At 43.8% G+C, this 15,930-nt stretch overlaps 1 protein-coding gene across 3 annotated transcripts in view; it reads left to right on the top strand.

Moving 5' to 3' along the window:
- med25 (mediator complex subunit 25) overlaps window positions 1–15,930 on the top strand; it is a 61,756-nt gene that overhangs the window by 21,134 nt on the left and 24,692 nt on the right. For all 3 annotated transcript variants that reach the window (XM_063189418.1, XM_063189425.1, XM_063189433.1), the window contains exons 10-14: window positions 2,755–3,038; window positions 3,230–3,331; window positions 10,490–10,572; window positions 11,210–11,267; window positions 12,881–12,988. In XM_063189418.1, the coding sequence (XP_063045488.1) occupies window positions 2,755–3,038; window positions 3,230–3,331; window positions 10,490–10,572; window positions 11,210–11,267; window positions 12,881–12,988 (635 nt within the window). The remainder of the gene's footprint in view (window positions 1–2,754; window positions 3,039–3,229; window positions 3,332–10,489; window positions 10,573–11,209; window positions 11,268–12,880; window positions 12,989–15,930) is intronic.

The raw sequence follows: 15,930 nt of genomic DNA, 5'->3' as shown, positions 1-15,930 counted from the left end.
CGCTGGCTCAATACTTTCGCTTGCTGACCACGGAAAGCGAAAGTATTGAGCCAGCGCGGTCACTACGGAGGATGATACTCAGGCTAAACATTCACAGGACAGCAAGGCATAAGTAAGTACACCCTTGCATTCAATAGGTTTTAACCCTAAGTTAGTCGCAATAACCTCAACCAGATGTTTCCTGTGGTTGCAGATCAGATTAACAAAACAATCTGGATGTATCTGGTCTCCCTCTTCTTTAGAAAACTGCCTCTCGTCAGCAAGGTTTGTGGGATGTCTGGAGTGCATAGCTTTCTTGACTTCATGCCATATAATCTCAATTGTTTTTTGTCAGGGCTTTGACTGGGCTATTCCAGAATGTGTATTTCATTATTATGAAGCCATTCTAAAGTCGATTTGCTTCTAAAGTATGGGTTGTTGTCACATTTCAAGACCCATCCTCTTGTGTGCTTCAACTGTGTGACAGACTACCTCGCTTTTTTTCTGTAAAATATCTCGATAAACTTCTGAGTTCATTGTTCCACTGATAATAGCAAACTGAAAAGGGCCTGAGGCAGCAAGGTAGCCGCATATAATGATGCTCCCGCCACCATACTCAAAGCTGGAAATGATGTTTTGGTGAAGGTGTGGTTCTCCAGTTCTCCTCCAAACATGACATTGTGTGTTCCCCTGAACAATTTAACTTTGGTCTACAGAATATTTTGCAGTAATTCTATGAAGCATATAAATGCTTTTTGGCAAACCTCAAAGGTGCAGCAATATTTTTTTTGGACAGAAACCCCATTAATTTTAGATTGGCAGAATGAATCCCATTTTTAGCTATTCTTGGTTACATCTCCTCTTCTGAGTATGGTGGCGGGAGCATCATTATATGCGGCTACCTTGCTGCCTCAGGCCCTTGACAGTTTGCTATTATCAGTGGAACAATGAACTCAAGTTTATTGTGATATTTTACAGAAAAAGCGTGAGGAAGTCTGTCACACAGTTGAAGCACACAAGAGTATGGGTCTTGAAATGTGACAACAACCCATACTTTAGAAGCAAATCGACTTTAGAATGGCTTCATAATAATGAAATACACATTCTGAAATAGCCCAGTCAAAGCCCTGACAAAAAACAATTGAGATTATATGGCATGAAGTCAAGAAAGCTATGCACTCCAGACATCCCACAAACCTTGCTGACGAGAGGCAGTTCTCTAAAGAAGAGGGAGACAAGATATATCCAGATTGTTTTGTTAATCTGATCTGCAACTACAGGACAAGTCTGGTTGATGATATTGCAACTAACTGAGGGTTAAAACCTACTTAATGCAAGGGTGTACTTACTTATACCCTGCTCTCCTGTGAATGTTTTGGCATTATGACCAATAAAAATATGATAACATGTAAATGTTTGGGTGGAATTAATTAAAGCAGACTCTGATTGTTCCTCCTTGAGATTTCCGGGAAGATCAGACCATGTTTTATGATCAATTTTGACAGAAAAGTAAGAAATTTCAAAGGGTGTACAAACTTTTTCCTGGGACTGTATATCTTTGGTCTCAAGTCCCTATGTCAACATGATGAGACTAAAATAGAAATGGATGGAATGGCAAAGGGGCTTAAAGAAAATCACATTGTGTTGCACTCCTTGGTGTAGTAAGGACAGCCCCATAGAAGAGAGGACTATCAACAGTAATCTGACTGCTATTGACGCAAATATTAGATTTGCACGCACGCACCCAATACAAGGCTATCATTTTCTTTGTAATTTATAATCTTTATCATTTTTAACCTTACAGTTCGCAGCTAACTGATCCCATAAGATTCTATCACAGTTACCATCTTGGAACTAAAAGGAACATCACCAGACAAAAAAGAATGGCTGTTATTTAACTCCAGGGGAGGTGTAAAATGATCTCATTTTCAGCTCAGTTATGGTTTATTTGAATAGGGACAAATACACATCATGTAGGCTGTACAACAACCTAACAGATAAATATCATAGCATTTGCAGCCATAGGCTAATTTCCAGTGCCCGTCCCTAGAAGGGCTTTTAAAGTAAAATATAAAAAAAATTGAGAAATGATACTTAATCGCTTTAATCCTATCCTCTTAATTCATTTAATTTATTATCACGGGCTATTGATTAAGGAAATATAATTTGTAGTGGTGAAGTGATGTGTGATCATAATGACCGTTGCGGCAGAGAGACTCTTACCCCATTCACGTCTGCAGACCTCCATGGTGCCTTCTAAAACAGCGCCGGGGCACCTTTTTCATTTGAGGGGCCACCTCAAATTCCTCCAAGGGCCGTAAAGGTCGAAGGCCGTATTTGAATCTCTGTGCCCCTGGGCACACAGGCCCACAAGTGGGGGTCTTGGCATACTGTGCCCCAGCACCCCCGATTTTCACCTTTCTTAGCTAATTTTTTATTTTTTTCAATAACTGTTTATTGAATTTAAGCATGAAACAACAACACTACATAACATTCCACCCACCCCCTCCCCCCATGCGCCCACTACAGACATTGAGAAATACACATTGAAACATAATAATAATAATAATAATAATTAAAAAAAAAAAAAATAAAAAATAATAATAATAATAATAATAATAATAACAGTAATAAAAACAAAGTAATTGTAAGCCAATTTTTAAATGTGGTGCTGCTGGCCCTTGGGATAGTTGGGATTCCAGAGAAATGAGCTTATTTCTAGAAATGGTGGCTTATCGTTGTGGTGATGTGTGGTGTAATGTTCTGTCTTCACAGTCGGGATGATGAACACCGGTCCCCCCTTCGGCAACCAGCCCTCGGTGGCCGGAGTCAAGCTCTCCACGTCTAGCCAGCCCAGCCTGGCCACCGTCACCACCGTCTCCACGCCCCTGTTGCCCCAGCAACAGGCTCCACCTCCACAACAACAGCAGCAGCAGCCACAGGTCCCGCCTCCTGGCCCGCCCAATCAGCAGCCTCAGATGCCTCCCCAGCAGCCGCCAGGAGCCAATCAGCAGACTCCTCCATCCTCCCAGGCCGGCATGGTGGGAGCTCTCAGCATGGTCAGTGGCAAACTTTTCATTCTTGTAGCTCTCACATTTACTCTAGACACATTTCATTCACATTTTACCATTTTGAGGCCCTATTCTCCATCTTTGATCCTTCTTAACCTGTGTGTGTGCGTGAACGTGTGCGTGTGCGCGTGCGTGTGCGTGCGCGCGTGCGTGTGTGTGTGATCTCTCCTCTCTCTCAGCCGGGAGTGGCTGGTGCTCAGGCTGGCAACAACCCCATTGGCCAGCAGCAAGGAGTGGCCAATAAGATCGTGGCTTGGAGCGGGGTGCTGGAGTGGCAGGAGGTGAGAGCTCCGTCCTACATGTACCTTCATCAGTTCCTCGCCTCCAGACTCTCTGAAACACACCGACACCACTAGGCACTTTTTCCACTGTACCAACTAGTGCAGTGTTTCTCAACCATTTTTGAACAAACGCCCCCTTTCCTCATCACAAGCCTCCCAACGCCTCCTTAACCTAATCATAAGCATGACAACACCCCCCTTAGTATTAAAAAAAAAAGTAAAGGGACTAATGCCCCCCAATTGCAATCAAGCACCGCCCCCTCTCAGCTGTATCCTTCTCAACTTCCCCCTAGAGACCACCAACGCCCCCTTTGAGAAACACTCAACTAGTGCAACGTTTATATATTTATTTTTATTATACCGGTATATTTATTTTAAGGGTCCTGGACGGGAATTTACTAGAATGGCCCGCTGCCCGCATGTTTTTTTTTCTTTTCTTTTTTGGTCTTCGTCCGCAAGTACAGGCGGCCATAGGGCCTTATCCATGAGCGGCGTTGCAATGCGCTCGGCTTGCTGCGTCAGTTCTGTTTCCCGGCCGTCCGGCACTGTGGAAAATGACTATATATTTCCCCCGTGGCAGCCCCCTAGAGTCGAGTCAGCACTCGAGCCAGCCATAGACACGGAAGTTTGAGCTGTGCTTTTATACAACCGCTCCGGCTTTGATTAAATGGGGCTCGTTGCAACTGTAATTATTTGATGAATGGAGATGGACCAGTGTAAGTCCCGTGTATGAGCCTGATGCTGTCTTCATTAGTGTTTGACACTGACCTCAATATGCTGCATATTATCAACATCATGGGCCTATACTACTAAGCTGGTTCAGAAGTAAACCAGGTTAAGTTAGTATGTCAATCATCTGATAGAAGAGCCTGGAGTCCTCATGATTTACCTCTTAACTTAACCCATTTTGTCCTAAGCCCTTTTTGGGAAAGGATACTACCTGCCTATTAAATCCTAAATATCTCAACCTCTGAAGCACATACAAACATGAAATGATTTACATTTGAAAGCCAGGACCATCCCCTTGCATTGTAATGCGTTCATTCAGCTCTAACATACCCCACATAGTTAATAAAACAGCTAAAATATCAAAATCCTGAAAAACCTGTATATGTGTCTCCAGGACACAATGGGTTAACCTGGTTTACTCCTGAACCAGCTTTGGAGTATAGGCCTCATATCTACTCAAGGAATCTAGTTTACAAAGACAAACTTGTTTTCAAAAACTGTTTCTCCTCACATTGTGTTGTCGAGGGATGCTAAGGGTCAACTAACTTATCACCTCGTAAGCCCCACACAGCAGTTTCAGGACAACTCCGAAGCCTCTTCCCCAGAGCAGGAACATATTTCTCCCTTGAAAAGGGCCCCTAAAACCAAGTCCTTCGGGGGCTGTTTTTATGGTGGATGCCCACACAAAAGGTGCAGACAGACAGACACCATCCTAAAACACACCCCCAGCTCCTGCAGTGAAGAAAAGAAATGAATAAAAAAAAAACCCTACTACTGTCAGGTCATTGTGAAGTATGCGGTTATTTTTACCTAGTTGACTTATATGCTTCCTCCGCGCTCTCCACTTTTTCTTTATTGCATGGCCCATTATGAAGTGGTGTGTTGCGTTTAATTTAATCCGGTTTGTCAACACGGTAAAATTGCATCTTAATTTGTCCCCGTGCAAAACGCGCCGGGGTAGTCGATGCGATGGGGCTGATTGACGGCCGCCTGATTAAGGCTGCCAGCGCGCATTATTAGTTTGAAAGGGGAGAGCGGAGCAGAGCAAAGTCATTGTGGTGGGATCGGGTAGGGTGCGGTGCGGTGGCGTGGGGAGGTGGAGGTGCATGTCTCGCCGCGTGTACCTGCTGATGAACAACCCCCTCCTCTACCTCCTCCCTCCATTCGTTCCCTTCCAAGAGGGCCCTCCGACTTGGAAATTCACTAAAACAGATCAGGCTCATTGACTCTGGGGCGGTTATCCAGTGATTTATGCCAGTAGGATTCATGGGGATCCCATTGATTTCCATTTGGTTGCGGTACGGGTGGGGTAGGGGTTGGGGTTGGTCTTGTAGACTGAAGGCCATCTCAGGCCACACCTGCTGTATGTGTGTGTGCGCGCGTGCAGCAAGCAGACACTTGCCCCTGTCTCCCTCGTCCCTCCCTCCCTCTCTGCCTCTGCACATGGTAGTCCCAATTTAACTAACTGGGGATTTCACGCCTTCATTTCCAATCAGGATGAACCAGCTTTGTATCGGATTTGAACAGCCTTAATGAAATCCTGAAATTAATTTGCACAGTTTAGGTATTTTTTATACGCCTAGTCTCTTTACAGCTAGCCATTACAATTCATTTCAGGCATTACAGTCAAACAGTAAAATAACAAAAGCTTTCGCCTCATACAGTATATTTCCTTAATGAAAGCATGTAAAGGCTGTAATAAATTCAGCCAGGCATATATTCCTTGAGGGGTGGTCCATTCATTTTCCTCGGGCCCAGAGGGGTAGCGATCAATCAGCTATTGATCCGTTATCAATCTGCCATCGACGGGCCGGAAGATGAAGAAGGTCAGTTTATTTTCCCATAGTGCCGATGGTCTTATCGACCTCGCTCCTACGTACCACTGCACCAGCACCGTTGCCAGGGTGATCGCTCATGTTCCGGAACACCCCACACACCACCAGCATCACCACCACCAAGGCATAAATCACACACACACAAGTCCATAAGCACCTCAGGGGATTAGAGCAGGGGTCACATCTATGTATTGTAATGCTAACCTCTCCATGCCTCTCTCTCTCTTGACACCAACCGTACACCTTCCATCCCATTTGAAAAGTCAGTGCTCAGGGAGGCACTAACAATTCTACAGAACCCCACACATATTCTCCATCATGAATTTACTCTGCTACCCTCAGGTCGACGCCTCAGGACTTTAAACTGTAGACTAAACAAATATAAGAACTCCTTTCTCCCAACTGCAATAAGATTGCTTAAAGTGTATATCGCAGGTTAACCACTACTTTGGATCAATGTGTACAACTGTATTCAATAAATGATCCACATATATAAGTCCCTCCAAAAACGATGTTAAACAACGATTTTTGTTGTTTGTTGTGGCAAATGTGGGTTTAACCGTAACCTGGCGACTACGTCAGGCGAGGCCATGGGTGAACGTTCTAATTTTATTTGCCTGGAATTTTACATAGGCGAGGTGACGATCACTAATGATATAACGGCCGTGGCCTGCAGGCCTGTAATAGAAATCGCAACTGTAATCGTGCGGTTTTTCTCATGCAGGGCACTGTAACAACTTCCAAATGATTTAGTAACTTTTGGCCAAGTAGTTTTAGTAGAAATGCTATTCATGCAGGGTTGCAAATTCTGCTTGGACCTATAGGCTAGACTATGCGACATGGGCTTCTTTTTTTTACTAGTCCCTTCATATTTTTGGGCTTGCTTTTAAGTAAGGGTTAACGTTCGGCGAGAAGGTCGCTACCGTGGAATAGCAGCACGACAGAGAGAATCTTTAGACCCCGACGCGGAGCGGAGGGGTCTTGTTCTCTCTGAAGTGCTGCTATTCCACAAAGCGACCGACTCGCCGAAAGTTAACCCGCTTATTATATGGATATACTTAAATGATTCACACATGGCGGGGACATTTCTTTAGACCTATTTAATGTTAAGATTGTTGCTGCGCAAAACAAAACAGTGCCGTTGTGGAACACCGCTAGGCAACAGCTAGGTAGCCAGGACACAGGTGTTGTCTATCACAGCAGCTGATTAGAGTGACAAAAGACCGGACCCCCTGCGGAGTGATATGAAACATTCGCTTTAGCCACTGACTTGTACAAGCCAGTGGCTTTAGCAGTGAACGTCTTGTTGCCATTGACAGCGGTAGCCAGGACAACGGGTGCTGTCTATCACAGCAGCTGATTAGAGTCTTGTTGAAAAGTCGCTTTAGCAGTGAAAAGTCTTGTTGCCATTGACAGCGGTCTGTTATAGACCAACCCGTCCGTTATCGAAAAATAACAGACGTCCGAACGTTGGGGAGCCCCGTTGAAATGAATGGAGCATTCGACAGATGACGTCACAACCATATAATAATCATGTTTAATGAACTGCCAATATCGTGTCAGCTAAATGCAATAGGCTACCTAAATTACAAACAGCACAAACGGGAAATGATCTGCGTAGCCTAAAATGTGCTATTCGCCCGACTGGGGAGGGACTGTCCATGGTGCTGAAATCGCGTCAAACTTTTCCAAGGTGCAAAACAGTAGGCTATTATTGAAGTTGCATGAAATTCTATAGAACAGTCAAAGGAAATTGAAAATGTGATTTTTACAACAGCGACATGACTCGGGTGGTATAGGCCTATACCACCCGAGTCATGTCGCTGTTGTAAAAATCACATTTTCAATTTCCTTTGACTGTTCTATAGACTGTTCCTCCCGAGTCATGTCGCTGTTGTAAAAATCACATTTTCAATTTCCTTTGACTGTTCTATAGAATTACATGCAACTTCAATAAAGGTCACCCACATGCGTATCACAAATCAATAGCATAGGTAACCCACGCGGCGGCGGGACTATTTCGGTTAATCAATATTCCTTGAAAAAAAAAAAGTCCGAGTGTCACAAAAAAAACTACACTGGCCGTAATTATAAGCCTACCAAACAAAATTATCCAATAGAATAAATCAAGTCTTCAGTTTCAATAATCCACGTTGTGTGGCGCAAATGTAGCGCCTTCCAAGTCTCTCGCGGCCAAAAGTGACTAAGCTCAACTCTGATGATAGCCTACTTATGTTCCAGGTTACTCACGGCACTGAGACGATGCAGGATAATCCATGGAAAGTCTTCAAGTAATCCAAACAGAGCGATTCAAGCAAGACAGTAAAACAACAATAGTCGCCAGATCAAACATAAATACCAAAACTAGCCTATAGGCCAATGTAGATTTGGTATGACGTTTGATAAAAGCATCTCATTCAGATGGCCAGGGAGAGAGGCAAACAATCGTTCAACAGCGTTGGCTGGAGCCTTCGAGTAGAGCCTTTTGGTTGTATCTTTTCAGTCTCTATTTTCCTACTACGCGCGTTGGATCCACGTTTTTAGATGCGTCCCAGCATCTCTATAAAAGGGTAGGCTATGTCTGTCCGTCCGTCTGAAACGCGTTCTTCAAATTGTTCCCTTCTGTGTCCACAAGGTGGGAGAGTTGACTATTTGGCCCGGAGCACGCAGCTGATTGCATTGTGAGACAAGTGCAGCGCGAGTACAATGAAAGTGCTGCTGCATTGAATAAGAAGCGGTGATAACGCGCCAGTTGCCCTAGCCAGGACAACTGAGGGGGCATTCAATTTTCGGCATTATTTTGCGTTTGGGCCGTGGGAGGCAACTTCGTTTCGTTTTCACCAACACCACTGTGAAGTGTGTGTCACTATGTTCACGGTCTTTACCCCCTTATGAGACTTCGGCCCGAGGATGTCAAACGTGAGGGGGGCGCTTCATCATGTTGTGTATGATAGTGTCACGTTGTGCAGCTCAACTATGTGGTTTGTCAGAAACTCGCGGCAATGACAATGAAACGTGGTGCTCGAAACAAGTAGACAAATGCGCCATTTGACATACGGTGTACTGATGTTCTCGGACGTAATGCAAGGGAGGTTCATTCGTTTTCTGCTGACGGCCGTGTGGACCGCACAGGTGCTTTCCGCTGTGCCCAGACAGATTGCTTTGCAGTCGTTTGAATTCGGTAATCTCTGGCACTCTTACAATGCAGCCGACTGCTTTGCACCTTGCCGTTAAAAAGCTTGGAGCGAATGATTCACCCAAACGGTTTTATTTATTTATTACTTGTCGCTGTTTACATTCTTTCCCACTTGGACATGATGCTGAAATGGCGTGATAGACCTACTAAAGGTTGATACTAACAATGTCTGGTAATTTGTAGTGTAGGCCTACTTGAAATTTGAAATCACATGGTAGGCCTACTTCTCCAAATTCAAGCTTTCGAGACTCGCACTTTGAGGCAAGCGCAATCGTAACCCCCCCCATTTTTATTATTTTTATTTTTTTTTGGCATAGTTCGAACACGGGTTTTTACTGCCTCACGGTCACATGGCACCCTGTAGCGGTCATGATATAATATTGCCAATGATATTTATTTCATACCCGTACGGCATAATTCAATCACACACCGTACAGAATGCAGGGCTACCGCTACTGCGGGCTACTGAATGGCCTCGCCTGACGTCACACAATAGATTAGAATTCTTTGAACATGTTACTGAAAATACACACTTTTACTCATTATATTTCATTTTCTGATGTCCTGTTGCATGAAAAAAATGATGGATAATTGTTCAAGTGGTAGAACTATCAAAGGAAGTCCATTATTTTGAATAAAAATTAACCTGAGATATACACTTTAATGACAGCGTGTGCCATACTCACACTGTGCACAGTTCTATGTTTTCATGTATAATGTTATGATGTATGAATGTATGTGAGTACTGTATGCAATGCAGTGAGTGAAGCCCAAGACAAATGTACCCTTCGGGTCAATAAAGTACACTCTACTTTACTCTACTCTACTACTACTCTACATCCACCCCCTCAATCCAACTGTTCCTCTCCCCACCAAACACCCCCACCTCCTTCCATCCACTCCCTCAATCCAACTCTTCCTCTCCCCACCAAACGCCCCCACCTCCTGGGCTTCCCATCTCTTCACCTGAGGGGGTTCACTCACTGGGAACCAATGGCAGTGAAATTTCTCCTAGGGCTGCACAATTAATCGAAAAATAATCGAAAATCGAGATAAAATCGTGAAATCGAAGTCGTGATTTCAATCGTGATTTAATCATGGCAATAGTGACCTACCTTTGAGCATCCTTGAAGCCAGAAGCCAGACAGACTGGTGTTTCTGGCCAGAAATCTGTCCACCTAAGTTTCATGATATTGCCTTTACATAATTCTTACAATTCATTTTATTTTGCTCATCCTGTACATAAGTCATTAATTCATTATAAAATCTGCAAAAAATCAATAATCATGATAATGATTTTGACCAAAATAATCGTGATTATGATTTTTTACATAATCGTGCAGGCCTAATTTCTCCTCTGTTCTAATGTCTCTGTCTTCACCTGTCCCCCCTCTGCAGAAGCCCAAAGCCACCATTGACTCCAACACCAAGCTGACCCGCTCGCTGCCCTGCCAGGTGCAAGTCAACCAGGGGGAAAACCTGTGAGTATAGCGCTCCACCATTTGCTCCTCCAGCCTGCATGCTTGACCTTTTGACCTTTTTGTAGTTTTGCTTTTTTTGGTGTTGTTGTTGCTTTAGCCAAATGCCCAAGGTGATTTTTTTTTCTCCTCCTCTCTGTGGTATTGTTTGTTTTTCTATTTTCTCTCTTGCGCGCGCTCTTTCTCTCTCTCTCTCTCTCTCTCTCTCTCTCTCTCTCTTTTTCTCTCTCTTTCTCTCTCTCTCTCTCTCTCTCTCTCACTCGCTAAGGTGTGAAGCTATTTATTTATTTATTTATTTATTTATGTTTTTTGTAATTTTGTTGTTCACCACACAGCACAATGGTGCTTTTGTATGCAATTATATGTAATAAATTCAATTCTTTCTCTCTCTCTCTCTCTCTCTCTCTCTCTCTCTCTCTCTCTCTCTCTCTCTCTCTCTCTCTCGCTAAGGTGTGAAGCTATTTATTTATTTATTTATTTATGTTTTTTGTAATTTTGTTGTTCACCACACAGCACAATGGTGCTTTTGTATGCAATTATATGTAATAAATTCAATTCTCTCTCTCTCTCTCTCTCTCTCTCTCTCTCTCTCTCTCTCTCTCTCTCTCTCTCTCTCTCTCTCTCTCTCCCCCCTCTCCAGAAACACAGACCAGTGGCCACAGAAGCTCATCATGCAGCTCATCCCTCAGCAGCTTCTGGTAAAACTCCATCTAATATTAGAAACACACTGCATGGCTATTGGGGCTCTGTGTTTTAAAAACAAAAGTATTTTTTACTTTTTGCAAAAGCTATTTTAGGTGTGTGTGTGTGTGTGTGTGTGTGTGTGTGTGTGTGTGTGTGTGTGTGTGTGTGTGTGTGTGTGTGTGTGTGTGTGTGTGTGTGTGTGTGTGTGTGTGTGTGTGTGTGTGTGTGTGTGTGTGTGTGTGTGTGTGTGTGTGTGTGTGTGTGTGTGTGTGTGTGTGTAATAACTCGTTGTGTGTAATGGTGAACGTTTCTCTCGTGGTAGCAGAGCAAACTGCATACAGGTAGAACTGAAGCTAATAATAGCAGTGCAAAGTGACTCATTGGCTACTTCTTTGAACATGTAAACCCCTTCTCCATGAACTATGTTTGCAATGTTGTTGGGATTGTGTTTTTGCTTATCTTGTATGCTACTACAGTATGTGTGGATGTGAGCATACACCCACACACCTTAGTCACTTTACTCACTCTTTCTTTCTTTTCTTGCTTTCTTTCTTCATTCCTTTCTTTGTTGCTTGCTTTCTTTCTTGTTTTCTTGCTTTTTTGCGTTCTTTCTTTGCTTGCTTTCTTCCTTTCATGCTCTTGCTCTCTTTCCCTACTGAGAACAAAAATCAATCCTTCTCAGTGTGTAGAGAATTAGACTAGAGGTGCAGATAATGATTTCTGACCAGACATTCCAAGGCATTGTTGGGCGGTAACCAAGAGACCTTGAACTCTCACCAGAAGGTCAAAAGAAGTGATTGTGGTGAAGGCAGTACTAAAAAAAAAGAGACTCATTATAGTACTAAAAAAAAAGAGACTCATTATACTATAATGAGTCTCTTTTTTTAGTACTGCCTTCACCACAATCACTTCTTTTAGGCATTAGAAGAAGATGCACAAGAAATCAGAATCAGAGAGAAGTTACACTATTCGCATTATTGTGGGGGGGGGAGACACCCAGCAGCTGCCAAAAATGTAAGTTTACTTCTTGGTGTAAGTCTGTCAGCGTTTTTGTATTTTCCCCACAAGAACCTTTTGACGTAAAGCTTCTTATTGCATAACCTTGCATTAGTTGACGCCGGAGGCAGTTCAGTTGAACAGTTTGCATTGCGTGGTGGTGGTAATTTTTAGATCTTCTCACTGAATGATAATAAATATAACAGGTGTGAACCTGGTCCCCTGAATAGGCCCTTTTGGTGCATCGCTGCAGCACACTAGTGTATTTCGGGATGTGATTATGGCTGTGGCGGAGCAGACGTACCCACACATTAACTTGCTCTGCCTCCCTCTGTGTACCTGTCAGTGACACCCTTGCACAGAACTGCTTTCTCATTGCACTCCTCGTTTCTTACTTGCTTTCTGTCAGTTCTTTCCTTCTTTCTTTCTTTCTTTCTTTCTTTATTTCTTTCCTTCTTTCTTCCTTTCTTTTTTCTTTCTTTCTTTGTTTCTTTCTGTCTTTCACTCTCTTTTTCTTTCACTCTTTCGTTGCTCTCACTCTTGCTTTTTTGCATTGTATGACTTATCTCCTCTCTCCCTCTCTCTCTTCTTTCTATCTCTCTCTCATTCTCTCTCTCTCTCCTCTTGCCAGACAACACTGGGGCCGCTGTTCAGGAACTCGCGCATGGTGCAGTTTCTATTCACCAACAAGGACGTGGAGTCCCTCAAAGGCCTGTATCGCATCATGACCAGTGGCTTTGTGAGTACACCGTCCGCTCCCTCCTGGACACCTCTATACACACATCTATACACGCTTCAGTGAAGCAGGCTCTCTCTCTCTCTCTCTCTCTCTCTCTCTCTCTCTCTCTCTCTCTCTCTCTCTCTCTCTCTCTCTCTCTCTGTCTACTCACACTCACACTCACACTCACACTCACACACTCACACTCACACTCACACACACACACACACACACACACACACACACACACACACACACACACACAGTAGGATATTTAATACAACAAAATACAATGCAATCAAATCAGTCATCTTTTCAAATTATTTTTTTGGCTTAGCTTTCATGCATTCACTTTGCAAAAAAATGAAAGCGTGTTTTTCACAGTTACAGTAAGCAAAAGTATCTGTTAGCACTGAAGGACAATTTCGTCTTTGACCCACACACACACAAACACAAACACACACACTTCAGGATAGCTCGCACGTCTTTCTAAGAACCCACCTCATGTTTCATTTTTGGTCAGTGTAGACCAGTGTTGTGTAGGGAGCACAGTGTGTTTAACCACACCCTCCGAATAATACACACACACACACACACACACACACACACACACACACACACACACACACACACACACACACACACACACACACACACACACACACACACACACACACACACACACACACACGTGTCAAAGACGTCCAACATAAAATTGTCCTTCAGTGTAACGGATACTTTTGCTTACTCTAAATGCAAAAAAAGATCTTTTCAAATTATTTTTTTTGGCTTGGCTTTCATGCATTCACTTTGCAAAAAAATGAAAGCGTGTTTTTCACAGTTACAGTAAGCAAAAGTATCTGTTAGCACTGAAGGACAATTTCGTCTTTGACCCACACACACACACACACACACACACACACACACACACACACACACACACACACACACACACACACACACACGCAAATGCATTTCTAAAATGCAACATGGAGCACATTTGCTGGCACGTCCTCCAGTGTGCATCAACCGACGTACAGTACATGTTCCATGTGTTGTTGATAATGAGAGTGTAGCGAGTCAGCACTCATCTGCTTGCTCCCACTGCTGCCGAGAGCTGCTTTGCATATCAAGCACCAGCGGTCACAAGCGGGCTCAGCATATGGCTAAGATCAGACAGGGTCCCCCCCACCCCACCCCACGTGTAAGAGTATCTGAAGAAGAAGAAGTTGAGCTATCTATCCGTGCTGTTCATCTCCGGATCAGTGGCTTTGTAGTTGTAGCCGGGGAGTATTCAGGGCAAGACTTTGGTTCCTCCTTAACCTCCCCTCATCCATCTCTCCCCATGATTCCACTAATATGGCTTTCAGGCCGACCAGAACGCAGCCGGTGTCGGTGCTCGCACCAGTTACGTTCGGCACTAAAGTGTTTGTCTGCGAAACGCCAGTGTTCATACCGGGCTCTGAACTTTTTCCGCACGTGACTGTGTTACCCAGATGAACCTGCTGACGACCACGCTGTTGTCACGGTTCGCAGAGAAAAACCTAGAATTTTGCGGTTCGCATTGCGAACCAATTTTCTGGTTCGCGAACGCAAATATCTGTGGCGTGAACACGACGGTCGGTTCGCGATTAGGTGCTGGAACGGGCTCCAGCACGGTTCTCAGTCGGCCTGAATGCGCTATAAGAGAGCAGGGCTTTATTTAGAGATACAGCTGAGAGGTGGGAAGCAGTGCAGTGCATACATTTGGAACCTCCTGCTGTGGTCTCAGAATCCAGCTGCTATGAATATAGTTGGCCACCAGAGGGAGTAGTGCATCATGAAAGTTAATGTTCAGGGCTCAGTGGATGGAGCCTGCAAAATGGCTGTGGATGTTGTGAATGTGAATCATGATTGCCTGGTGGGGTTAAGAGTGTAGCACTCTTGTGCTTTTCTTTTTGTTTGCTTGATTGTTTGATGTTTTTATGCAATTAATGGTATATTTAGGATTATGTCATAGGGTTTGTGAGGGGCATCCATTTCTGCATTTCAATAGACTGATTTCAGCATAATCATAGTCTATTGTTTTTGTGCTGCTATTCAGATTGACATAGAGAAAAAATCTATACTGTTGATGGATAAAATACAATGATAATATTATGATTTCCACACATTCTCACCCGATGGCTGCCATCCGATTTGCAATTTGTTCTGACGGCATGCATGGTGAAACAGCTGAACACTGTAGCCTACAATTGTCAACATAATCCGGCTACTTGGTCAACCAGCTGTTGAATTGACTTGATTGCGCGAGAGCAGAAGTTTAATTTACCTGTAAGCCACGCAGTTGAACTGAACATAATGTCATTGCCATGGCCAAGCACTGGAAGTGATTTGGCCCAGGTCCAGTAGCCAGGGTAACTATGTAGATCACTTAGCATGTTAATGGGCAGGCTGCATCGTTCGCTGCATTTTGCATGCTATTTCTTACACCAGTGGTTCTCAACCTTTTTTGAACAAACGCCCTCCTGACCTCCTCCTAAGCCTCCCAACGCCCCCCCTGGCCTCATCATAAGCCTGCCAATGCCCCCTTAGTATTGAAAAATAAAGTAGACTAATGCCCCCCAATGGTAATTAAATCCCACCCCCACTCAGTAGTGTCCTTCTCAACGCCCCCCTAGGGCTCCCCAATGCCCCCTGGGGGGCTGTAGCGCCCCGTTGAGAAACACTAGCTTACACAATCAAACCCACAGTAGCACAAGCCAGAGGGGGTTTGGATGGGTTTGGGTAGAAGGTAGTATATTTGGGGGGGTGGAGGGTGATTATATTTTCAGGGAGGGGTGGGGGTGCCCCTATTTTTTAAGAGTTGTTGTTTTTCTATTTATTTGATATGAATAATTTGTAATTAATAATAGAATATATATGGGTAAAAGTTATTGCGTATATACAGTACTTTGTCAACAATCACTAGGTTTACATGATGT

The sequence above is a fragment of the Engraulis encrasicolus genome, chromosome 2, assembly GCF_034702125.1.
Source record: "Engraulis encrasicolus isolate BLACKSEA-1 chromosome 2, IST_EnEncr_1.0, whole genome shotgun sequence".
Lineage (NCBI taxonomy): Eukaryota > Metazoa > Chordata > Actinopteri > Clupeiformes > Engraulidae > Engraulis > Engraulis encrasicolus.
This window is presented reverse-complemented; position numbering and strand designations above follow the sequence as displayed.